The 26553-nt window shown below is 34.6% G+C and overlaps 1 protein-coding gene across 17 annotated transcripts in view; it reads right to left on the reverse strand.

The window, feature by feature from the left end:
- LOC129947976 (JNK-interacting protein 3) overlaps positions 1 to 26553 on the reverse strand; it is a 70287-nt gene that overhangs the window by 15859 nt on the left and 27875 nt on the right. For 2 of the 17 annotated variants that reach the window (XR_008781803.1, XR_008781802.1), the window contains 16 exons: positions 25248 to 25484; positions 25034 to 25189; positions 24813 to 24970; positions 14407 to 14651; positions 14064 to 14165; positions 13775 to 13810; positions 13478 to 13495; positions 7940 to 7997; positions 7697 to 7875; positions 7546 to 7640; positions 7363 to 7481; positions 5654 to 7273; positions 5376 to 5593; positions 5113 to 5307; positions 436 to 496; positions 28 to 198 (listed from right to left, as the gene is read on the reverse strand). Coding sequence is in view for 12 of the 17 variants with exons in the window: in XM_056058775.1 (XP_055914750.1) it covers positions 436 to 496; positions 5113 to 5307; positions 5376 to 5593; positions 5654 to 7273; positions 7363 to 7481; positions 7546 to 7640; positions 7697 to 7875; positions 7940 to 7997; positions 13478 to 13495; positions 13775 to 13810; positions 14064 to 14165; positions 14407 to 14669; positions 24813 to 24970; positions 25034 to 25189; positions 25248 to 25484 (3515 nt within the window). In the remaining 5 variants the exon portion in view is untranslated. Of the gene's footprint in view, positions 1 to 27; positions 199 to 435; positions 497 to 5112; positions 5308 to 5375; positions 5594 to 5653; positions 7274 to 7362; positions 7482 to 7545; positions 7641 to 7696; positions 7876 to 7939; positions 7998 to 13477; positions 13496 to 13774; positions 13811 to 14063; positions 14166 to 14406; positions 14670 to 24812; positions 24971 to 25033; positions 25190 to 25247; positions 25485 to 26553 lie in introns of all 17 variants that reach the window. The other 15 variants (XM_056058774.1, XM_056058770.1, XM_056058772.1 and 12 more) reach the window with 12 other exon arrangements.

Consider the following 26553-nt stretch of genomic DNA (forward strand, 5'->3'; position numbering starts at 1 on the left):
AAAATTATTGCTTTTTATTTTAAAAACCTTTTTTTTTTCTTGTATTACTTCAAATCCTTTCGATGTCAACAAATTTAGCAGTTTTTGTCTCATCTCTCTTTTTCTCTCTGTCTCTTTTTATTTTTTCTTAATTTCTAGTGTGTATCGCACTATTTTAAACTTTTAAAAATCAGAGATCTGATTCATAAATTGTAAATTCTACATGTTGGGTTTTTTTTTTGAAGAGAAAACAAAAGCAAACAGAAAATATTTTTTTTAACAAAAATTATAAATTAGATAATAAAACAAAATAAATAAATAACATTAAACAAAGCATATAAAATTAAAATTAGTTTTAAAACTAAACAATAATTTTTTAAAAATATTCCTGTTCATTAATTAATAGAAAAAAAAAACAATAGTTGAAATAAAAGCAAAAGAAAAACAAATTCTTACGTATAGACTCGCCAAACTATCAAATGTGCCGCATTGTCGCTTGCATCTTCAGCATGCTTTTCTGATATATTTTGTTTTGGTAAATAATTTGTTTTATTTGATTTAAATGAAAATAAAAAGAAAAAAAAAACAAATGTTTTCTATTATGAAATATATAACCAAGAACAACTATTCTACTAATTTTTCTAAAATGAAATATCCAAATAAACAAAAATATGTAGGTATAGGTACTGAAAAGCGTTTATTCCAAGAACCGGTGTTGAAAGTTACCAAATAAAAGTGTGTATGATCGAAGAGCGAATGCTTTGCAGTTGCAAATGTTTTGTTTTAATTTTGGATATACATAATTTCAAAGGGTAATATGAATACAACTTAAGATCAGGGGTCCTACTGTGTAACTCGATTCTACAATCAAGTTGCTCGAATTTGAAAAATTGGTACTATGTATCTATTTGACTACTTTCAAACCAAATTGTAAGTAAAATGTTATAAATTATTAATATGCAATTTGAATTTGAAAGTTTTTTACTCAATTTGTTGTGTTATTGAAACAAAAAGAAAATACATTTTTAATTTATGCATTCAACAATTCATTTCTAATGTTATCTCTTGTTCGTTTAACTTAATTAAATAATGGTCGTCGTCAGTTGAATGTTGTTTATAGGGTTGCCATTTTCTTCCAAAAATATATATATATATATATATATATATATAGGTTCAGGTAATGGGACTCTGAACTTTCAGCAGATGTTGTAAAGTGCACAACGAACGTTCATAATTTGTGCTACGTTCTCGGACGCATAATGCAATTCTCTGGCCGACAAAAGACATCGGAACCTTGCCTCCAGGGGCCCTACTCTACTGTAATACGTTTCGAAAGCAAATATTTTCGAAAACGTATATTTTGTACTCTCTATTTCTAACGCGGATAAGAAATCTAGTACTTACGGAATGACAAATCCGCATTCGGATTTTTTGTACCTGGCGTTCGAAAACGAAAATTTTGTTTGTACACCAAGAGAAGTAACGAATTGCAATTCGAAGGTCGTTTTTAAAGGACGCAAAAGGAAAATTGTAAAGTAATGACATAATAATTTTATTCAAAATTTAAGCAAATAAATTCCATTACAGGGAATCATCAGCGAAAAATGTGCATACAAAACAAAAGCAATTTAAAATTATAGTGGAATTCGTATGACTTGAAGGAAAAAAGTATACCTTGCGAAAAGACAAATTTCAACACAAAAAACGAAATTACTATGAACAAAATCGACTTAAACTTTCTAAACTTCGAATGTCAGATTCGAATCGGATTGGCTTTCGAAACGCATTACAGAGTAGGGCCCCAAGAGATCAAAAACTCGTTCATTATTGACCTTGAAATCGAATGCTTTTTATTGAATTCAGATTCAATACAACCTTCAGCTGCAGTTGTCTTTGGTGTGATAATCCAAGGCTACGAGGGAAAAAATTTGAGTACGTAATGTTAAATATTTTCTTTCAAAACTTTTATGTTGCTAACCTAAGATCCATTAAGTCGTTTCTTCATTTTCGAAACTCCGTTTTAAATATGTTCTTTCAGCACTTAGAGCCAAAATGTGTGAATCACGACATGCCTTTCCATATCGGGCATTAACCGATCTAATGAACATTATGTACCTTTTCCCACTCAGCTCTATTATGTTGCTATTATCTTTTATGCGTTCGTTTTACTCGTACTGTTCTTCATTTAATTGGAAATTAAACCAAATTATAACGGTGTCAATTTTGTAATAACTATTCTTGCCCAATTTTTTTTTAATTGTCAAACAACTCGATACTCGTTCGAAAGTACACATTTTTTGAAAACAAGTTGTTATAACCGCCATCCGATTCTACTTTCATACGTAGTACGATGAGTTTCGAACAGAATCAAAAGCAGGGGCCCTACTATGTATCTCGATTCTACTTTTGGTTCTATTCGAAACTCTTTTCCGATTCTACTTTCAAATCGTACTACGTATGAAAGTAGAATCAAACGCCGGTTATACCAACTTGTTTTCAAAAAATGTTCTACTTTCGAACGAGTATGGAGGTGTTTGACAGTTTTAAAAACAAAACAAAAATAAAACATCAAATTTTTGGACAAGAATAATTATTACAAAAATGGAAACCGTTGGAATTTGGTTTAATTTGCAAGGAAATGATGAACGGTACGAGCAAATTGAACGCAGAAGCATAAGAGATAATTCCAACATAATGGACCTGAATGGGAAAAGATTTGTACATAGATGCATATGGATATGGTAGAATGTTTGGACTCATTATTAATGAGAAATATGTACATATGTATATACTTTTGTTTTGGTTTTGTTAAGAATTATCGTTTTTTTCTAAAGAGGGGTTTATGTTCTTACTTAACACCATATCATCCGACAGACACGCAGAAGACAAAATGCTGTTCCGATTATCATTAAGTTATCAGCAGCATTGAAATTTTTGGCAACAGGATGTTACCAAAACCAAATCGATGGTGACAAGAACGCTGAAATTGCACAGCAAACCATGACAAAAATACTTGCCGAAGTTTTGGCCTCAATCGAAAGAGTCATGTGCCCGCTGACGATGAATTTTGAAATCAATTAGGAGAGAAACGAAAGTTCAAACGCTATTTTTGGAAAAATCACGAATTCCAGGTGTAATTGGCGTGGTAAATGGAACATATATTTAACATTTTACTTACACCTTAACAAAAAAAAACTTCGCTCGCAAACACATTTGTTGTAGAGTAATTATTTTCGATTTTGCTTTGTTTTTAATTCTACTTTCGAGTTACGTAGTTCCTCGTTTATTCGAAAGTTCATAAGAATATAGTTGGCACTAATAGAACTATTCGATTCTCGTTCGTTCGAAAGTAGTCAAATAGATACATAGTACCAATTTTTCGAATTCGAGCAATTTCATTGTAGAATTTAGTTACATAGTAAGGCCCCAGAATCTAGTTACATAGAAGGGCCACAGGTTTTCTCAACGGTTCCAGAACAACTAAGCACCAGCGTCCGTTTCATATGAATACAAATTCAAGCAAAACGAGTTTTTACCTCCTCTTTAAACCTTGTAAAGGATTGGTGATATTCGATGAAAAAGTCCTATAGTGTGGAGACGGCTAAGGCTATTTTTTTTTACAAACATCATAAAGATCGACAGATCGTTTTTGTTTTACACGATATGAGTCCTGCTTGAGATGGATTTTTCAGGCATACAAGTAGACGAATTTAACGTTGATAATGCAGAACTTTAGTTTAGGAAACAGCGATATTATAAATGAGTTTCGTACAGTATTTAGCCTTCAAAATGCATTGCGGTCCGTACTTCTTCGAAAATGATGCTGGCCAGGCCATCACAGTCAACGGCGGTTGCTATAAGACGGTGATCACCTACTTCTTGTAATTGCAAGTGATTGCAGGTTGAGTGAACAACTGAGCTGACTTAAAAATAACGGGAAGACGCTTCCTTTTGTGAAGTACCTGAGGCCTGATTATGAGGTTCGCGGCTGATCGTTTTCAATTCGACCTTTCAAATTCGACTGGCTTGTATTTCCTTATTAACGAATTCGCAACGAAGCGAAAACATAGTTCTTTGTATATTCCAGTGATTTGACACTTTTGGTTTGACTTTTTCTTCCTATATTCCAAAGATTTGACACTTTTGGTTTGACTGCTTTCTACAAATTCTGTTTTGTTTTGATTGAATTTGTGAAATTTGCGGTGATTTATTCAATAAACAATAGTAAATTTAAAAATAGAATCAATTATGGCGTATATTTATTCTGAAAGGGAGAAATTTGAGGAATCCCAGGAATCTTCAAGATTACGGGTGCCCAGGAGAATAAATGAATTTTAAAATTTCATATTTTATTGTGGATTGTGAATAACTTATAAGAAAATTAAAATAAAGCTAACTCACATTTTTATATAATTACAATCCAGAAAGAATCGAAACGAAATCGAACAGTGAAAAATAACTAACACTTTCGCCTGTGAATCCGCCAAAAAAAAGCTGTCGGATTTCAACTCACCAACAAACATTATGACATTTCAGATTCGCCTTCGAATTCGTAAATTGGTCGAATTCAAAACGAAGAAGGCGAATCGAAAGCAATAATATTGAAAAATGGCAAACTCGCTAACAAAACGATTCGCCGCGAATACCATAATCAGGCCCCTGCTTAGATTTATTCATATGATTTTATGGAGAAACTCCTCAGCCCGAGTAGATCTTCATAAAACATGTACATTCTCAATCGTTGAGCAATCAGGATTTGTCTAAGTGTTATTATTGGTTTGTTTAATGTTTTGGGTACCTAAATAACTAACAACAAATTAAGCTATCGTGTATCGATTTTTGTTAAACCACGAAAGCCTTTCAGAAGCATTCTGTAGAATATGTTGGTTAGCCCAAACCTTCCTTTTTTATTCCATTAGAAATGTATCATTTAGGTCAATCTGAATTTCGTATTTATTGTAGCTAAATATCACTAAACTGTTCCCTTCTAATTCTAACTAAAAAAAAGCAAGCTAAAAGACGTTTCTACAAGAAAAATTAAAGTACCCATTAAAGTTTGCAACAGAAAGCATTCGCCGTGAAAGTGTCTACAAAAAAGTCCTAAAATACCAACAAATCAATTTTAAAACTCACCTTGTCTAAAATCAATATATCCCTCTCCGCCACACATGACCAGCATATCGGGCCGTTTATTTGTAAATTGCTGTAATTGATTACACGGCTCTTGTGACATCGGCACCGAAACGAAAAATTTAACTGCATCCCGATGGCCATGGAAGGATAATTGAGCATTGGCCATACCACATCTTGGGATCATTCCATTGGACGCTGATACAACCAAAATAAATAAGTTAATCTTAAACTTAAAAGAAATTTAATGAAAAAAAAATACTAACATGGCTTTAATGGTCCTTCGGTTAGCGGTACCGATATAATCACTCCATTGCTTGTTCCAATCCACAGACGATTGCACGAGACCATAAGAGCTGTGATTCTTACAAACGAGAAGCCCAATTTTCCCGTGCCGAGCATTTTCGATACGTACGGTTCAATATCTACATCTTGGATGTGTTCGAATGTATGGGCATGATATAGCCGTAGTGTGGAGTCCAATCTTTAAAGAAATACAGTTCTTGCATCACTGTACTATTTTTTGTATAGAATTAAATCTTACCTTATTGAAACCCACACTCCTAGTCCTGTGGCAGCCATCTGCCGCACTTGACTCTCTTTTCTCGGATGAGCCTCCAACGTATGGATCACATTGAGCGAAATAGGATCCACAATGTGGATCTTATTGCGGTGTGCAGCCCAAATCTTATCGGCCACTACACACAAGCACCGAATCGACTGATGCTGGTCACCCAGCGTTACCAGGTGATAGCTGTTGAGGTCCCATTGACCATCTGTCTGGCGACGAAAAACAGCCAGCTGTCCATTCGCCAGAGCAACTACCACCCGAGATTCAACGTGCACTATGCCCAGAACAGCATCGGGAAGCAGCACTTTGTGCAGACACTCATGCCACCGACCCACGCTACTGTGCACATAGAGCATACCGTCCTGGGCGCCCAACCACATTGTCGGGCCAACGGATGTCATTGGAGGCTCATTCTGTCGATCCTGAGTACCTAAGATCGGATTGACCGGTCTTGAAAATGCTAATGGTGAACTCGAATTGTTGTTATTCGTAGTGGTTTCTGCCACTCCGTTGGTGGTCGCGACATCACCTCCCAGGACAAAATGATGCAGAGGTGACGAGGGTGGAATTTTAGCCTCTTCTACTGCAACGGCTTCGTCGCTTTCGTTAGAATTTGATTTCTCTACTGCCTCTTTGGCTTTTTCCTCCACTTCAACGCTTCCATTGGTTGAACTCAAGCCAGTTTCTTCATTTTCTTTGGTTTCTGTATTCCGATTTTGATCTGGTTTCGGTCGGACTCTGATGAATTCCACATTTCCCAGCATTTCTGGTCCCTCACCTGGCTTCTCTAGCGTCTCTCCAGCCTTTATTACTTCTGAATTCTCCAGCAATGCGTAGTCTTTTTCCATGGCACCTGGCACCGATGCAATGCACAGTAAATGAGACTGACAAATGGGGAACGCGTCCAGCACGTTCGCTGGCTCATTAGCATCCACAACAGTTACTGTGCTGGCAGCATGTGTACTTGTACACACCCACACATACGAACTCAACTGAATTTCTGGGTCTTCTCCATCCAGAGACATATTTAGCTGGCGTTCCAGTGACTCCTGACCACTATGCTCCACTGTTGGACTTGTGATCTCGGTAATTTTCGCCGTCGGTCTCGAATAGAAAATAGTCGCTCCTATCACAGAACCACCATCCTTATTGAAGCCCCCATTTAGGTTGACCCCAGCGGCGCAAAATACCTTCATGTGCGGACTAGCTTCAGCCAAAGGATTACAATAAACCGGAACTGGTACTGCACCCGAATGCCGATTGTGTTGTTCTTGGCTCGATTTGTTAATCGGCAAACTCCAGCCATACGCATGCAATCTACCGTCTTCCTTTTGGACGTGTGCCCTCAATTGGCGGTATTGCTCTTTTCTACGAGCGTTTGCACGCTCTGATGTCCCTTCCTCGCTAAAATCCTTAGCTAATATCAGGGCATTTGCTAGTCCGGCACTAGCAGGTGGATGATTGCCTGATGTTATGGCAAGGCGATGCTCGCTACTTCGACTGGGGGATCCGTGACTGTGAGAGGGGCTGTTGTAGCGAAACATGGGCCCCCCTCCCTGCCCGGGGTCCCGTTCTTGGGGTCGGTTCGAAGAGCTAAAGAAGGAGAAAGCGAAGATGAAGGCACACTGAATTAAAATTGTCATTTCTGAATCATGCCCGCAAGCGGGGATAGGAAAACTCACGTGAAAAGATTATTAAAATACTTCCAAATGCCTTGTTTGGGTTTCTCTATGGTTTTAGTAGCACGAATGATTTCCGTTAAACGGACAGCTTCTTGAAGTTCCATTAAACGTTCTTTGTACTAAAAATTTAAAAAATATACATTTAAAATTGTTTTTGTTATTTTTTGTTTTAATTGAATTTACTTGATTTCTCTCCATAAGCACCATAGCCATTTCGACTCGTGTGAAACGCTTACGTTGGGCCATCGGAACATCACTTTCTTCTTGTTCTGTGTCATCTGAAAAACATGTTTCCATGAAATTTCTTTAAATTGTTTACAAACTATATTCTCACTCTGTTGTTTGACTTGTTCTTTGGTCTTCTTGAGTTCATCTTCCAACTCGCCCACTTTCTGTCGAAGTTTATTACGTGATTGCGACATCGCATTTAGTTCCTCTCGAAGAATTTCTATTTCACCGGTGAGTTCATCAACTTTTACAATTAGATCGTCTTTAACGATGTTAAGAGCATTTCTTAAAGAAAAGAGAACAGAATGATGTTTTTTATAAAAATTAAAAAGATATGAAAAATTCTTACTTGGTTGCAAGAAGTTCATTGTTTTCCATGATGAGGTTTTCGACTTCTTTTCCCATACCTAAAATATTTTGTAGATGTTTTTTAAACATTTTGTCTTGTTCCAAGGATTTTAAGATACTTAAAAAATAAAAGTCCAAACAATAATTTATTTCTACATGCTAATGAAAAAAAGCAGCATATGAAAGGTAAAAAGAAATGATACACCGAGGATGAAATGATTTTGTTATAAGATGGGATTGATTTCAGATTGGAAGGGCCTCTCCTTTAATGAATCAAAGAATCGAACTTTTGAATTAAAACGAATATTTTCAATTCACTTATTTCGAGACTTCAATTTGAATGTTTAATTTTAAAAATCTAAAGTTTTTCAAAGGAGATCTTGTTGAATTTGTACATAGAAGTTGAAATTTCTTTATATTAGGACATCTTTAATTTTAATTTAGATTCGCTTTTCGTAATGGGGGTGCCTTTCTGGGACTGGTAATAAGTAGGAAAGCAAAAAATAACCCCTAAAACACGATCATAAACTCTACAAATTTGAACAGGACTAACATTCAACAGCTGCCAAAAGCTGCGAAAAAAAAACCTGTATCATATCCATATCACAATAGCGCTTCTATCTGCAATCCTATGCTCACATCTGTTGGGTACATAAAAACTCCTTAATTTTGCTGCCTGCTAATCCTTCTTCTGCTATCGGAATCAATCAAAAATTTCACTTTACCAAATACCGAAAATTGGTCAACATGTTGATGAGTGATGTCCAATTTTTGTTCTATCTCTGAAAACACTTTTGGGGGTAACAAAAAAGGTAGATAAGAGCTTTAATGGGAATTGTTTTACATTTTTTAGCACAACTGCAACAGTCAGCAACAGCCGGACCGCGGTCCGATTCAAAGGTCAAACTGCGTACCGCGGAAATACGAAAGGTCAAACTTAGCCATATTACCGTTCTATTTAATAACATATATTAGCATGTTAATTTAAACAAAATTTAAAAAATGCTTCTTTTAGACATAAGCAAGTGCGTTTGCAACTCCTTTACTCAATTTCAAATATGGTCGCTAAGCAGGTCTTCACAGACAAATAAATTAAATTGACATACAAAATGTAAACAGTCGCTTTTTTTAAGTAAAATCGAATCGGATGTCAGTATTATTGTGAGATCGCATTACGGACTTTCGTTCGATATCGATTTTTTTAAATAATTTTTTGTGTTTAAAAACGTTTCCACAAAAAAAGATTTTCTTTCTGAATGTGAACCGGCGTATTCAGACTTACTGAAACTCAACAATATTCGTTGGCTAAGTTAAGGTCATGTTATTAAACGTTTCTGGATGATTAAAGAGCTAGTTCTCCCCTTGGAGCACTTGGAGTTCATAACAAAAGACCGCAATTGTACTAGCTTTAGCTTTTCTAAAAGATGTTCTGAAATATTTAAATGAGCTAAACATCCGGTTACAAGGAAATGGGAAATTATTATGGGACTTGATACAAAGCGTGTCCGCTTTTCGTCGTAAGCTGGATGCTTTCTAAAAAGATATGGCTTAAAAAGAATTCATTCATTTCCCAACAATTCTTGAATATAAAAAGAAGAACTCTGAAGAAGAAGGCATTGCAGTGCTTTCAAACTTTCTATCCGATCTTAAAAGCGAATTTACTGTAAGTTTAAAGAGTTTGCAGAAATTGGGAAGCTATCTCAATTCCTTAAATTTCCTTATGAAGTCAATGCAGTAGCAGAATAGACTGAAGTGGCTTCAAAGTTAATCAATCTATCAAAAGCTTTATTACAATTGGAATTAATTGACCTTCAAAAAGTTATCGAGCTCTTCCCGCCATCTTAAAATTTGCAAGTAATAATTTCCAACACTGATTTTAGGTACAAGTTCTTTCAAGGACCAGCAGTAAGCTTTTGATTTATCGTTTACAATAAAATTTATTTTGGCGCTTACGATAAGTTGGCGGGAAGGTCTCGATATTTCCCTGCAAATATTAAAAACTGCATCCACTGAAGAATTTTGGAGTAAGCATGCTCGAGAAAAATATCAAAATAGCAAAAACCTAGCTATCAACTTGGCTACTACATATCCTTGGCTCGACAGTACATATATTTTGAAGAACAAATACCTTGATGATACTCTTTGCATTTGCTGCTCCCCGCGTGAACCAAACTATTAAAAACTGGTTTAAGGCCATCTTTGTAATTTTTTTAAATATTACAGTTACTTAAATTAAATAAATTAAAAACTACAAAACTTTTAGATTTTTTTTTTCTGGACCTCGAATAAAATGTTTTCAACCGTATCTGGACCCCACATCAAACTACTTGCCGACCCCTGGTTTAGCACATTAAAAGGAAGATATAAACGAATTTTTAAGTTAACTGCTTATCATACCGAGGTAAAACCTTTGTATTAAAGGGCACATTGAAAACTTGATTTTGAAAATTTCTATTTTTTGAATAAACTTTACCAATAATTTGTATTTGAAATCCTAAGCAATTTCCAGTTGTTTAAATTAAATTTCAAAATTACTTTTAAAAAATCGAGTGAAATGAAAAATCTAAATGTAAATTGAAAATCAAGTAAAATTGTTTTCAGGGTTCGATCGATTTCATAACTTTGAATACTTTTCCAAATCACTTCAAGTGGAATTAAAGCAGCTGACAAGAAATCCTATCAGTCAATAAATGTATAATCTGATATGTTTATATTTTTTCTGTGGTTTTCAATAAGTTGTTTCCAAATATGGTTTGGGAAAGACTTTGGTATCGAATTATTAGTTTCTGAATGTGTCTTAAAAGTTTTTGAAAGAACTTTGTTTTTGGTATAGAGAAGAAATGTGGTGTGTTGAAAAATTTTTTCCCTTCCCAAAAATAGAAATTAGAAGCTGCAACTTTTCACGAATTCTTTAAATGAGACTATTAATGTTTTTGTTGTAACGCTATTTTAAAAATTATATAAAAAAATATAAAATAAAAAAAATACTTTTAAACGCAGTTAGTTTAATTTAAAATAAGTTGTACGGATTTAAATAAAAAAAATAACAAAACATCTAATTCTTTCAGCACAACAATATTGGCACCATATGTAAAATCTTCAAACAGAGTAATTTATATAAACATAAGTTAGTACTTAGTAGGGAGGCCCTTTTTCTTTATAACAGCATCCAAATGGCTTGGCATAGAATCCACCAAATTTTTGGTCGTTTCTTCTCCAATGTTTTGCCATTTCTCTATCAATGGTAGTTTGAATTGAGCTTTATTAGATATCAAAAGCTTTTGTATGCGTCTATCCAACTCTTCCCATAAATCCTCAATTGGATTAAGATCTGGGGATTGTGGTGGGTGTGGAAGCACATGTGCAATGTTATAAGCCAACCACATACGCACGGCGTATGTTTCGGGTCATTTTCTTGTTGAAAAGTGAACGAGCCTGTTAAGTTCAACTTTTCAGCACTTTTTTTCAGGTTTTCTTTCAAAATTTTGATATAAACTTTCTTGTCCATAATACCGTCGATAAAAACAAGCTCGCAGAAGACATGCACCCCCACACCATCACTCCTCTACTGTCGTGTTTTATTGTAGGTACCAAGTTATTTTTTTTGGATTGCTGTATTTGGTATTCTCCAAACTTTTGTATGACCATCACAACGGAAAACGTTAAACTTACTCTCGTCAGAAAAGAGTACATCTTCCCAAAAACGTTTGGCTTGCTTCCGTAGTCAAAGGCATATTCCAAAAGCCTTTTCTGGTTAACTGGCATTTAAACCCGAGGACGACCAAAATGTTTTGAAATTTTGAAGTTTAAACGGCAGAATACTTTCGGTTAACTTGAACTGCAAATTGAACTGAGTTCAAGGGTTAAACGAAACTGTGAAACCGAATAAATTCTTGAACTGAAGTTTAAACCGAAAGTGGAGTTTAAACTTACACTGTGAAAATGGGAGTAAGCATGTAAATAATTATTTTTTCTTTCCGATTCGGTGGTTCCTTTTTTTTGCGCCAATTGTAATACATTTTATTTTATTTTCGCAAAAAACTTCTTTTTTTTCAAAATATCTACTGGTATAAACAAAACTGTTTTTTTTTTTTGAATAAATGTAACTGCAGTTTTTAATTTGGCTGACAGAACTGTCAGAAAGCTATAATTATTTAAAGACCAACAACTTTGTGCTGAAGAAATAAGGTGTTTTTTAACTTCAATATTTTTTTCCTTAAACCTGAATAACTTATTTTAATCATATATGATAGTAAATATATGCATATACTAGACAAAAAAATAACAAAATCGTGTGTTTCCAGGGCTCAAAATGTTGCATCGAAGTTTAAATAGCTTGCTGTGCGAATAATTAAGTGCACCACTGTATGTAGAATACGGAAATTCTATTCTTTTTGAGTTTGAAATAAATGAAAGCGATAAAAGTGAGTTTCAGAACTCCAATTTATATTTTGAATCATTGCCAATTTCATTTCGAATGAGAATCGCTTTGATATAAGCTTGCTTTTAGGTTTTCTTTCAGTTTTTTTTACAAAAGTCTTGAGTAAGTTTTTGAATAAGCTGAAACTGTTGGTTGTAACATTGATTCATAAGCCTCAAACTTTTGTTAATAAATGCCTGTGTACCATTTTTAGGATGTGTATACCAAATACGATCTCCAAATAAGACTTCTATCGGATAACTGGTCCAATTCCTATCAACACCATTATCCGCAAAACAGTATTGAATTGCTCACACCCTGGGATGCTATAAAGGTTCTATGGGAGACACGCAATGGAGTGAGATCATTTAACTCAACATGGCAAAAAAACGGGGATTCATTGAAACAGTCCTGAAGGAAATATTTTAGTTAAGTTGCAATAGAAAAGAATGGCGTTTGCAAGGAACAGAATCTATTCGCTTTTGAAAATTTTAGAAGACATGTCCAACAAATAAAGCAATAAGTAATGATTTTTTTAAAGGAACATCAAGTTCATCGTAGCTAAGAGCGCTTGAACAAAAAATTAATTCTAAATCGAAATAAACTTTTCCAAAAAATGAATTAGGCTGTTTTTTGTTTAAATGCATTTGAAATTGCATTTTTGGAAAATTGAGAATAACATTTTTCTCATTTTCAAAAATGAGTAGTAAACATTTTTTTCACATTCTATAGAACAATACAAATGGACAGTTACCAAGTCTGAAAAAATATATTATGGAAGAATTTATTTCTACATAAATTTGTCTACTTATTTTCAGCTAAACATACAAAAAGGCAAACATAAGAAATGTAGTAACTTCTTGAACACTAAATAAACAGTATCTGAACTAAAGCTCCAGCACCGAATATAAATAAAATTAAAAATTAACATAAAATAAATGCAACGGAAAATACAAAAAAAACATCTACAAGTATTACAACAACTGCCTCAAGAGAGTAATGATATTATCCCAATCAGACAAATCAAGTTTAAATTTTCTACGACAGACAATCATGTAATTTCTATTTTGTTATGATTTTTTAAATAACAAAAAATATGTGTATTCAAATTAAACTTACCAAAATAATTATCATTAGCTATTGGACGATCCAGGATAAGGTAAGATTGGTTGTGAGAGGAGTACAATTAAGGAATAAGTATTATTTTGTTTTTTTTTTAGGGAATTGTTTTATTCGGTACAGTGAAAACAAAAATGATAATTTATGGAAAAATAATTAATGATTTTATTAGGCTTATATTGGATGGAATTTGTTTTCTCTTTTGTTTTTGTTATATGCAAGCACCAAAATTGTATTTGAGATATTTACAAGTAATATAAACAATAACTCCAAGAAAATGTAATCGAATGAACCTACCTGAAGAAGCGTATTCCCCAGGATGCACCCAGCTGCCTGTTGTTTTTATAAATTTTGTTGTAACAAAAATTACAATAAAAGGGAAACAAAAAAATAAAAGAAAATCATTGTTAGATGCTGGTTAAACTTAAATAATAAAATTAACAAAATCAAATAGGTATAAATATTTATATTTATATAATATTGAACGTGCAACTCTGTTAATTGAGTTAAGCGTCACAAAATTAAAACGTAAAATAGAAAAGTGCAACAATAACCACCGAACGAACTTGCGAACATACGAACTCACCTGTGACTTCATGCTCTTCACTCTCTTCATTGTCCTGAAATGATAGCTCTTGATAGAGTGTGTTTGCGGAGCGTTGTTCCTTTTTGGTTGTAGTTCGACCAACTAATTAATTATTTTTTGTTTATATTATATTCAAAATTTTAATCAAAAAAAAGTTGGTTATTAACACAACAAGGTATTATTTAATTGGAAAATATTAATTAGTTGGAGAAGTTTTGGTTTTTGTTTTTTTTTTTTTTGAAAGGGAGAGAGAAAGAAAATAAATATAAATAAATACCCCATAAGTTAGTTAAGTTATTTAACATATTATGATACAAGTTAATTTTTAAATTGATTTTATTACCATTAGATGTAATATTTGGCACAATTGGTGGACATTCATCACTTTGAGGCGATGTTGCTTGATTGATGTGATGAAGGGTGTCTGTTTCGGCGGAACGTTCCATAGTGTGAATACTTTCCAATTCATTTTGAAGTGATGGTGGGCCAGAATCGTCGGAATTGCTTCCTCCACTGCAAATTGTTTCCGTGTCCAACATAGTTGAATTCTCTAACGATGTGAAACCATATGAAACGGGTCCAGACGATCTACAAATGTCAATAAAACTAATTTTAAATTTGAAAAATGACTCATGACTGTATTAATTTTTTTATTTTAAATTTCATGATAGTGAAATGTTCTTATTTTTTGAAAATCTTCTTGGAGTAGATATACCTCCAAAGTAATTATAACGTTTCTTTTTATTTGACTTTATCACAAGTCCTGCCAAAAGACATTTGTGCTATGAATGGCAGCAAAAAAAGTGATTTTAATTGGTCCAAAACGGATAAAATGTTATTTTCATTTAATATTAAACAAGATCTCGAAGTTGCAGTCTTTAGACTTAATGTTAAAATGTTGTAAAGAAATCAAAGTTAATTTAAGTAATGCACCTTTTTCTCTTTTAAACGAATCTATTCATCATAAGGAATTATTCTCTAAAATAGAGTTTTACACTTATTCGTTAAATGATGTTAAAAAAAAACTGTTATGTCGTATAAATTTTCTAAAACTAGGTTTGTTCAACTAAATAATTATTTCTCTGATATTGATTTGTTAAATTAATTTATGTTTTTCGATTTGAAAAATATGTACAACCACTTCATTGAAATTGTATTAATGGGTTTTGAAAGATTTGTTCCTTATTCTTTCAACAAAAAAATCATCGGATTCACCTTGGATTAATAAGCAGCTTCGTGACTTAAAAAGAAAGAAACGTAATGCGTACGTGAAATACAATAAATCGGATTATGATAATTTTAGCAAATTACGTAAGGATTTTGTAGTTTCTAGTAAGTTTCTTTATAGAGCTTATATATTGAATATTGAAATTAATATCAAAAACAAGAGTAAATCGTTCTGGTCATTTGTCGATTCTAAAAGAAAATCGATAGGGATTCCAAATACCATGTTTTTCAGAGGTGTTGAATCGTCGAATTTAGACTTTTTAGTTTGCTAATTATTTCAAATCCGTTTATTCTCATTCAGGATTTAATAATAGTTCACTGAACAACATAATAAGTAGGTTTGATATTGGCTCGATCTAGTTAAGTATTGAAGAAGTTATTTCCCGACTGAAATCACTTCAGTCTAATTATAGTTTTGGACCAGACGGCATTCCTTCGGCAGTGTTAAAAAATTGTTGTGATTCAATCTTTGCTCCTTTACTAAGCATATTCAACAAGTCCCTCCAAGAAGGTATTTTTATTGATAAATGGAAACTTTCTTACTTGGTCCCTATGCACAAATCAGGTTCTTAAAATGATGTAGAAAATTATAGGGGTAGTTGTAAACTCTCCGAAATTCCCAAATTGTTTAAAAGCATGGTGAAAATAAAGCTTGATTTTCTTACAAGTGAATATTTATCAGAAGCAGGGTTTTGTGTCCGGTCGATCATCTGTTACCAATTTAACTAATTTCACTTTGTATGCTACTAATGCTATGCAACAAACATTTCAAGTCGCCTTTGATTTTGTGAACCACCAAACATTTCTGAAAAAACTTGAGATTATTTGTTTTCATTCTCACTTTCTTCGTTGTCTATCGTCATATTTATCTTGTAGAACACAACAAGTTAAGATTGGAGAAACATACTCAAAGGAAATTCAGTATACATCAGGTGTCCTAGGTCCGCTGCTTTTCATAATGTTCGTTAACGATACTGTTTCGGTCTTTAATTACTGTGAATGCTTATTATATCCGGATAATCTGTAAATATTTTCAAAAGCTTCGAGTTTGGACGATTGTCAAATTTTGCAATTTGACATTGATTCTTTATCAAATTGGTGTCACATCAATAGCCTTAAATTAATTATCAAAAAATGTAACACGATGTCTTTTTCCAGAAAATCTCATATTTTGTTATTCAACTATGTAATTGAATCTGTGGATTTAGATAGGGTTTCAAATATTAAAGACTTAGGATTAATTCTTGATTCCCAACTTTCTTTCGTCATTTCGATTATTTGGTTCCTAAGGCAAACTCGCTGGTAGGTTTCTTAAAATGAATTGGAAAAGACTTTAAAGATGCTTTCGTGTTATTATCCTTATATATATCTCTCGTCAGATCAATTTTGGAATACGCAGATGTTATTTGGAGTTTTATTTATATAGTTCATTCGGATCGGATTGAAAAGATTCAAAGACGATTTACAAAATATATATTTAAGAAAATGGGTTGGAACTTTAGTCCTAGTTAAGAGGCTAGATGCCAATTACTTCGAATAAAGTCGTTACAATTAAGAAGAAAAATTCATAGTGTAATCCATATTAGAGACTTACTATGCTACCATATTAAGTGTCCATCTCTTCTTGCCATGGCACCGCTAGGTCTAAGAGAGCAAGAGTCTTCTTATTGCAAAGAATTCATATGACAAATTATGGTTAGTAATGAAACCATAGTAATCAATATTTGCGGATGATTTGGTGCTATTGGTGTCAGGAAAGTACACCTCTGTGATAAGTGAAATCACGGAGTCAGCTTTGAAGAAAGTTAGCAACTGGGCCACTAGTTGTGGATTAGGAGTTAACCAAAGTAAAACTGAACTGTTGCTCTTTACCACCAAAACTAAAGTACCGCCCTTCACGCTACCTCGACACAATGGTCAAATCCTATCATTGTCTTCCAGTGCAAAATATTTGGGAGTTATACTCGACCCTAAACTAAACTGGAAACTAAATATTGAAGTACGGGTTAAGAAGGCCTGTGTTGCCTTCTACGCCTGCAGCAAAACTTTCGGCAAAAAGTGGGCACTTCAGTCGAAGATGATTTTATGGACGTACACAGCCGTAGTAAGCCCTATCTTAACATATGGCTCGATTGTGTGGTGGCCTGCTCTTAGCAAAGCCTATAATATTAATAAGCTAAAGAAGGTTCAGAGAAGAGCTTGCGTGGGCACCACAGGGGCCATGCGTACTTGCCCAACGGACGCCTTAAACGTTATTTTGGATCTTCTACCAATCGACCTTTTTATTAAATACATAGTTTCCTGCAGCGCCATTAGGCTGAAGGAATCAAATAGCTGGTTGTCAAAACCTTACGGTCACAGCAAAACACAGCAAAACTACGAAATTAATTCCCTCAGATATTATCTCGGTAGACACTGACTACTGCATTCCTACTTTAAACCTTAGTAAGGGTTTTAAGGTTATTTTCCCATCGAGAGAAGATTGGGAGGATGACATCGTTTCGATAGGTTTCGACACAACCATCTTTACTGACGGCTCAAAGATGGAGTGCGGAGTTGGTTCTGGGATCCTTTCTGAGTCCCTAGCTTTGCTAGCGTTTTTTCAGGCTGAACTGCTGGCAATAAGGGAGGTAAGATACTTAAACAAAACCCAAACCAAAACCGAAATGTGGCTATCTTTACGGACAGTCAGGCAGCTGCCAAAGCCATTAACTCGGCCATATCGTCATCTAAATTGGTCCAGCAATGTCGCAATGAGCTTGCGAACCTGAATATTGACCTCGGTGTCACCCTGATCTGGGTTCCGGGCCATAGTGGTATCGTGGGAAATGAACGGGATGACGAGCTAGCCAGGCAAAGATCGGCCCTTCATAGCTCACTTGCGGAAATGGTTAACATTCCTCTTGGTACTATGAAGAGTAAAATCTTTTCTATCTACCAAACTGAATCAAACCGAAGGTGAAGCAATTTACCCAACTGCATTATATCTATAGGAATATATGGCCCACCTATAACAAAACCCGTACAAACGATCTTCTATGCAGGCCAACGCAAGACATAGCCAGGATTGTTGCGGTTTGTACCGGACATTGGCCTATAGGAGTTCATGCAGAGAAGTTGGGTATCTCTTACAACACCTTTTGCCGTAGTTGTAGTGACCAAAGAGTGAAACCATAATCCATTTCCTCTGCAAATGTCCTGCTTTGGCAAACACCAGAATGAAATGCTTTGGAAAAGCATTCTTTCAAGAACTCGATGAGCTATCTGAGACAAAGATTAGAGACCTAATCTTTTTTCTCAATGCGACAAAATGGCTCTAACATAATCGCTATGAAGCTTCTCTATTAATCTATCCCTATCCAATCAGAGGTCAAACGAGTTTTTGGTATCAAAACGGCGCACTACAGCGCTAATTGGATCTCAGGCTAGGTTGCCTTGAGATCGCCATTTCTACCTATCTACCAATGAAACTTTATCAAGATATATTGTATATTTCAATGAAGTGTCTTCAAATGTTGACTTTTTTAATCTTAATCGTACAAAATTTAAAACTGAAGTATTCTATTTATTCACTTTTTAATTTACTCTTGGAATCTTTATATCTTTTAGCTGTAATATTACTTGTAGATTAAATAAATTAAAAAAAAGTGCCATACAAAATATTATTTTGGAGTTCGTGAAAAGTGGCATCTCTTTTTTCGAATTGTGTTTTTTTTTTTTATTTTAGTTTGAAATGCATCAACCTTTTTTCTTTTTGTCATTTTGTAGCTCGTGATAAGGTCGATTACTTAATCTTCATGGTATTACTACTCAACGTCAATTATTAGTAATGGGCAATTAATATAGAGGTTGCAAGGTCTTGAGAACTTGAGAATGATTTTAAAGTTATTTTTAGTTCCAGTGCAGATAAAAATATTCTTGACTATGGTGTTGAAGTGGAAATTAAAAACTTGGGTCTGTATAAGATGTGGAAGTTTGTTTTTGTATGACATTCATTTTCCGTCCAATTATACCATCGGCGAGGAAGTTATGGTTATGTACCTAAACTGTTTTGCCACTTTTGTTGTTATTAGTCCGATTACAAAAAATAGAATTTGGTAGTGCTATAGCTCTTAATAATACATGTTTTGTAAATTCACATTTTTCAATCTAAAATTGGTATAAAAATCAAACATATTCCGCCATTAGTAAGAATCTATACTTAAATATGGCTTTTAAAAAGTTGCTTAAGGTCTTCCAATCACATTCGTTCAAAATTTGAAGTGTTTCTTGCATGGTTAATGTATTCTTACCAAAAAACACTAGCCTCTGTTGGTAAAATATTGGACATACACTTATGAAGTGATAACAATCCTCCTTTGATTTTAAATTGCATAACGTACAAAATTGATTGAAGCTGCCGTTTCTCAGTTCTTGCATTAAAAATGAAAGAAATGTCCTTGTAGCTAAGTCCATCACGGAATTAGTTTCGTTGGCTTAGGTTATAGTTGAGCTGAGAGTATAGTACTCTACTATTTGATTCTTGAGCTTAATTAATAAAGGATTCTAGAACTATGTCTTCATTCTTCTGTTAAATACTGTAAAGTTGCTCCTTTAAGTTGTTTAAATTGTTGAAATCTATATAAAGTATCTCTCCACAAGTATTACCTGTATCTTGCCATTTTTTTATCCATCAATTTTTATTCCTCAGTTCGTTCAAAAGCATTTTTTTCGACAGTTCTCCTGGTAGGTAAAAGTTTTAATAATGTAATCAGCCTGCGCCTTGAGTGTGCTCGTGAGAAGTGTCGGTATTCCGGTTTCCAAATAAAAAATCGGTGTATTTTGCGGTAAGTTGAAGAGTTTTCTCAAAAAATTCCTTTGAAATTTTTCTATCACTTCGTATTTATCTGCACCCCAGACCTTAGAAGCTTAGCAGAGAGTTGATTTCAAAACGGCATTAAATATTTTATATTTGGCTGAAAGGATTATTCTGTCGTTTAGAAAAACATTTTTCCATGATAAATTCAACAAGCTTTGAGAGGTGCTGGCTTTTACCATAAGGTGTTTGTCGAAATTTAGTGTTGAATTTAGCTCTACACCTGAATATTTAATTTATTTGGATATTCTAAAAGATTTCCATTAAAGTACCATCTATTTCCGCTAAGGTTTCGTGAGAATCGTGAGAAGATCATTATTTTTGACTTGTCTGTATTAATAGATAGTCCCCACCTATCACAGTTATTTGCTAAGCGATTAATCATAAACTGTAGGTTTTCTGTTGATTCCGACAACAGGACAAAGTCATCAGCCTTCAATAGCACATTTATAACAGAATCAGTTATTCTTATTCCTCCAGGTAAGGCTTCCTCTTTGTCATTTATGAACAGCGAAAACAACAAAGCACTGAGTGGACAACCTTGTTTTATTCCGGTACATGTTTCGAACCATTCTGAAAATATCTTACCATCCCAGACTAGTATAATAAACATCAATAGATAATTGATAAAATTTGATGATATTCTTATACATTTCTAAGAGCTAAGCTCTTTTTAAGAATTTCAACATTTTCGTGTTATAGTTTTACACTGCTACTTGGTGGAAACAAATATTAATCAAGTGTTATGTTTATGCAATAAAGAGAGGTGGGGAGAGGTGTTTCCACCAAGGCACCTCTCCTTATCCAGACGGCAGCGGAGAAATTCCCGAGATGGAATCAACGGTGGCGTCTACAGTTCCAGTAAGGTTGAACTACTTAGTGAACACCTTACAGGGCTTCTTCGACTTATTCGGAGCCCAGGTCTATAAGGAGCGGTTTTATCCGGCTCCCCATCCTTGGAGTTATACTTAGGATCTGGCCCTCCAGGTTGAGGGTTGTGCGTCGGGGTGAATGTTAGGTCCTTTAACAGACCACGTGCGGCCGAAGACTTAGCGGAGGCCCTAGACCGCTATAAAGCAGATATCACCGCCATCCAGGAAATACGATGGAATGGGCCTGGCAAAAAGAGGATGAAAAACCGCGATATTTACTCTGGTGACTGCTACCACGAAAACCAACAGGGCTTATTTGGATGCGGCTTCGTCATTGGAGCCAGACTTAGGCAAGAAGTCTTGAGCTATAGGTGCATCAATGAGCGCCTCATGACCATACGCATCAAGGCTAAATTTGGCAACATTAGCCTGATATGCGCGCACGCCCCCACAGAAGAGAAAGACGACGACACCAAAGATATGTTCTTCGAGCTCCTAGACAAAACATATGAGCAGGGCCCTAGCTAAGATATTAAAATAGTTAATGCCAAGCTAGTAAGGGAAGACATCTTTGGTGGAATAATCGGGAAGAACAGCCTGCACGACAACACTTCCGACAGTGGATTCAGGCTCATAGATTTTGCTGCGGGGCGAAACGTCATGGTAGCCAGTACGCGTTTTCCACACCTCAACATCCACAAAGGAACTTGGACTTCTCCAGATCAATCTACCGTCAACCAGATTGACCATATTGCGATCGACGCCAGACACGCTTCCAGCATTATGGATGTACGAACTTTCCCAGGAGCTAACATCGACTCGGACCACTACCTCGTTGTAGCCAAGGTAGAACTTCGGATTTCCAGACCCAATGCAAAACAGGGAGGTGCTGGGAGAAGGTACAACGTCAAACGGCTACAATCGCCAGAGATCGCCAAATCCTTTTCCGTCCGAGTTACAAGTAACCTCTCTCGAAGTTCTCTGCCGCCAACACAATGTATCGAAAACCAGTGGCAACATTGCCAAGATGCAATCACAAAAGCCGCCTCTGATGTGCTGGGTTTAAACAGCCACCAACAAGGAACCCCTGATTTGATGAGGAATGTCGACAGGCAAATGCAGCCAAACAACAGGCACGCAAAGCGGCGCTGCATAAAAGGACGAGAGCTGCTCGTGAGCTCTATAAACAGAAAAGACGAGAGGAACGCCGATTTCTCAGAAGGAAAAAGAGAGGGCATGAGAAGCGTGCGGTCGAAGATGTTGAGAGGTATAAAAGCAGGAAGGAGGTTCGAAAGTTTTATGAACAGGTGAAACGAAATACACAGGTACATAAACCTAGAACCGAAGGCTGCAAAGACGAAAGTGGAAACGTCATAGTAGAACCGCAGTCAATGCTAAGGACATGGAAGGACCACTTCTGCAGACTGTATAACGGCGCCGACGAACTGAATTCCGCTGTCAGACAGGGTGATCCATTCAATATAGACGACGAAAGCCAACAATCCCGTCCTCCCGACTTAGACGAAGTAAAGATTGCCATATCTAAGTTAAGAAAACAACACCAGCGCTGAGATCAAACGCAGAATAACTCTTGCTAACCGCTGTTTCTTTGGACTAAGAAAGCAATTGAGTGGTAAAGTCCTCTCTCGAGGGACCAAAGTGTTGCTATATAAGACCCCTATCATCCGGTACATGTCTCCTATATTTTTTCAAAAGCTAACTCTATTTTAGGTTTCCTTAAACGGAATTCTTCTGATTTTAAGGACCCATACACACTGAAAGCTAGTTTTTGTTCACTTGTTAGACCATTAATGGAGTATTGTTCTGCCATTTGGAATCCTGATACTAAAAATTGATAACAAGAATTGAAAATATCCTAAAGAATTTTATGAGATTTGCTTTAAGAAATTTCAGTTTAAATGCTTACTCAAGTCTTGATTATAAATCTAGATGGCTTTTGTTAGGGATGCAAACTCTTGAATCACGGCTTAGAATGGTTACTGTTATGTTTATTCGTGATATTCTTTCAAATGACATTGATTGCGAGTTTTTGCTTTCTTTGATTAATATTTATGCAGCTAGTCGATCTTTAAGAACGAGATATTTCATTTTTGAATATCCTCATTCTACAAATTATGGCCAGCGTGAAGCTATTCGCCACTGTTTTAAATTTTTTAATATGTACTACAATGAACATTGTTAAAATTATTGCATAATAACTTCTCTTAATTGTTACTTATGTAAATTAATATATTTACTAACTAGCTTTTTACCCGCCCGCAGTGGAGAAGTAAGTATGAGAGATAAAGTTTAAGGGTATAATAATAGAAATGAGTCAATATAAAACTAAATTTTATTGCTTGGCTGAGATCAACAATTTTTAAAAATTACTACAGACAATGAAGTTTCAACACCTTAATATATGCTTATTGAAATGCAACAACAAATGTTAAAATATATTTCACCGTAACAAAAATAAATAATTCTAAATTCTAAAGAAAGATGAGTCTACCACTGCCGGAGTCTATTTTACGTAAAACTTGATGGAAAACATGATTTTGTTCTGGAAGTAATTGAGGGACTAATTCTGCCACTTGATGTTGTAGTGCTATGAAATCATAATCTAGCTCTCGTGCAATTTCATTATCAAAATCATCCACATTGTCTCGTCGAGGGCTGGACATTCCAAAATCATCTAATTTTTTTCCAACCATCGTAAAAACCTTGTTTTCGATCATAATTAGCGTTTTGTTGTAGACATGTTCATTGAAAGTAATGTCTGTGTGTACTTGCTGCAGTTGATGTAAAATATCTTCAGCCATGTATTCTTTGTACTTATTCCAAAGAGTTTGAGGGTTAGAAAGATCGCAGGAAGATAAAAGCGTAGCGTAAAGTTCCCTGGTTTTATCTGGCGATCGGCATTGTACAGCTTCCTCCATAGTTTCATTCCAATGATTGTCATTTTCTAACAGTCGCCGAGCTTCACATGCTTCTCGGTAGGTTTGACATTCCTGACCATTGACAATTTTAAGTTCTGTAAAGCTAATTGGACCTCTAACATGATGCAACAACATGCGCAGACATTCGTAACATGTACGGGAAATATAGAAAAATTAGAAACAGTTGAAACTACCTATATTCAATTGAATTAGATATTGTCGTCACCGTCGGTAATACAGTGGGTTGGTATTACAGTATTCAGGGTTGAAACTACATTATTATGATGCTAGATGGCGTTAAAGAAGCTAAATTTGACGATATTTTGACAAACAATTTTCTTATTTCGTAATTTTTTTTAATAAAAAGTGTCCTATGTTACTTCTAATACCTTCAAGAGTGTATGTGCAAAGTTACATGATGATCGGTTAAGTAGTTTTGCGTGAAAGCGTAACAAACAAACTTACATTCGCATTTATAATATTAATATAAGTAATAAGTAAGTAAGTATGAAGTATGATAACAACGAAAGTGTATATATTCTATAAGCAAATCTGTGGACTTAGTAGGTATAGTAGTTTCAATAAATAAATAAATAAATGTCTGTGTGCGAGTAATGTTAGGGAAAGATGGATCCAAAATACTTTTGAAGGATTTGTCAATTCCTTGCAAGCGGCAGTACCCGTGAAAAAAGTCATACATAATCTTTGTATTTATAAAGAGTAAAGTAAACTTTTGCTTGTTCTCTAAGGAATCATGATTCTCATAATTATAATTCTCTTATTTTACTTTGAATTTTCGCAGTATTGAGAACGATGCCATGAAATAAACGATAAAAAAAACAAATTTGTATATTACCTAACAATTGGATTAAGCCTAGCTCTGCTAACTTCTTGTCTATCTGAAGCCGAACTCATCTGTGAATGGGTTGAACCCATTAACATTTTTGTACGTTCCATATAATCCACATGTGTTTTAAAAAGCTCCGTATAGCGCTCATGTAATTTATTATATTCCTAAAAAAAAAGGAAAACGAATTATTTGAGGTACATGCTTAAATAGATAAACCCTTTGCTTACCTTTTTAAGATCACCTTCTCTTTCTTCCAATCGACTAGAATGTTCCAAACTATTCTTGTGCTTTAACTCAAGCATTCTAACAATACTTTCTAATGACTCTAATCTACTTGCTAGTTCCTTATTTTCTGCTTCGGCTAAGTCTTCCGCTTCCAAGAGCTGTAAAAATAAAAACAAATTAAAAAAAGAAACAAATTATCAAATATTTAATACAAACCTTTTGCTCTGATTGTTTTCTTGCACTCTTTTCCCTTTCATATTGTGTGACTAGCTGTTCATTATCCTCTCGAAGTAACTCCACCTCGACATCTTGCTCCTGATTAATTCTATATGATGCATCTAAGCACTCTAATACATTTACCAAAAGTGGCATGAGATTCTTTACGACATCCTCGTCGTAACGATTTATCATACGTTCAAATTCCTGGTAGATACTACTGGCTAATTGTTGTACCTACATTCGTACACACATATTATGTATATTGTGGTGTTCCGGTCAGAATATTGTTGGTCAGACAGATAAATAGAAAGAAAAAAGATAATAATATATACAAAATGTTTTATTCTGTGGTCTTCCTTCGTTTTTATCATCATATGACATGTTGTTAGTAGGTCGAGTAGGTTGTTTATTTCTCAATGGGAATAGATTAGGTGTATGACGTAAAAATGGGTTAAGTTAGTATGTACTATGTAGGTAAAGGGATGGATGAAAAACTAAGGTTCTTTACAATATTGAATGAATGTTATTTATGTCGATGATGAACTAACTAATGGTTGATGTGGGTAGACGATGAACTCATTTAATACACTTCCTTGAGTAGTCGGTAAGGTAAGAAAATCATTGATGAGGCATGAGGATAAAAGTGTTAATATTAGTTAAATATCTTACATAGTACAGTATGCTTGATAGAAGAGGACAAGGAGGATTATAAAAATATGTTTCAGAAAACAAAAAAGATACAAACTAGTAGGCATGCACTTAGTAAAAACTGCTTGTGGTTTATTATTTTAATCAAATTGAGATAAGATGTCCTTTGAAGAAATATGTTTATGCAAAAAGGAGAACAAAATTATATGCCCTTGTTTTTTTAAAAAATTTGTGTTAAATGCCATAATTAGCCTTTTTTCTTCTTATAAAAGCATCTAGGATTTTGTGGCATTTGAAAAGATTCTTTTTAATATCGACATCCATGTCTTGAGTGTAATGGAAGAAAATAATATTTTACATGTGATCTTAAGACATTTTAAAAATAAAATATAAACAAAGACCTATATTCATTCAAGTTTGTTGTTTCTAATTTTCAATTTTTCTGAATGTAAGTTCTGAGAGTTGAAAGAATGAATGGGTTAACCTTGAGAATGTATACAATTCTTGCTTCACAATCAAGTGTTTTTAGTAGAGTGATATAAAGAGAGACAGTCTTGAAAACAAACAACACTTCTTCCAACAACAAGAGTACTTTTACAACATCTCGCACTTTTCTACATACATATAGCATCATAACATCTCACTATACTCATAG

Source organism: Eupeodes corollae, chromosome 2, assembly GCF_945859685.1.
Source record: "Eupeodes corollae chromosome 2, idEupCoro1.1, whole genome shotgun sequence".
Taxonomy (NCBI): Eukaryota; Metazoa; Arthropoda; class Insecta; order Diptera; family Syrphidae; genus Eupeodes; species Eupeodes corollae.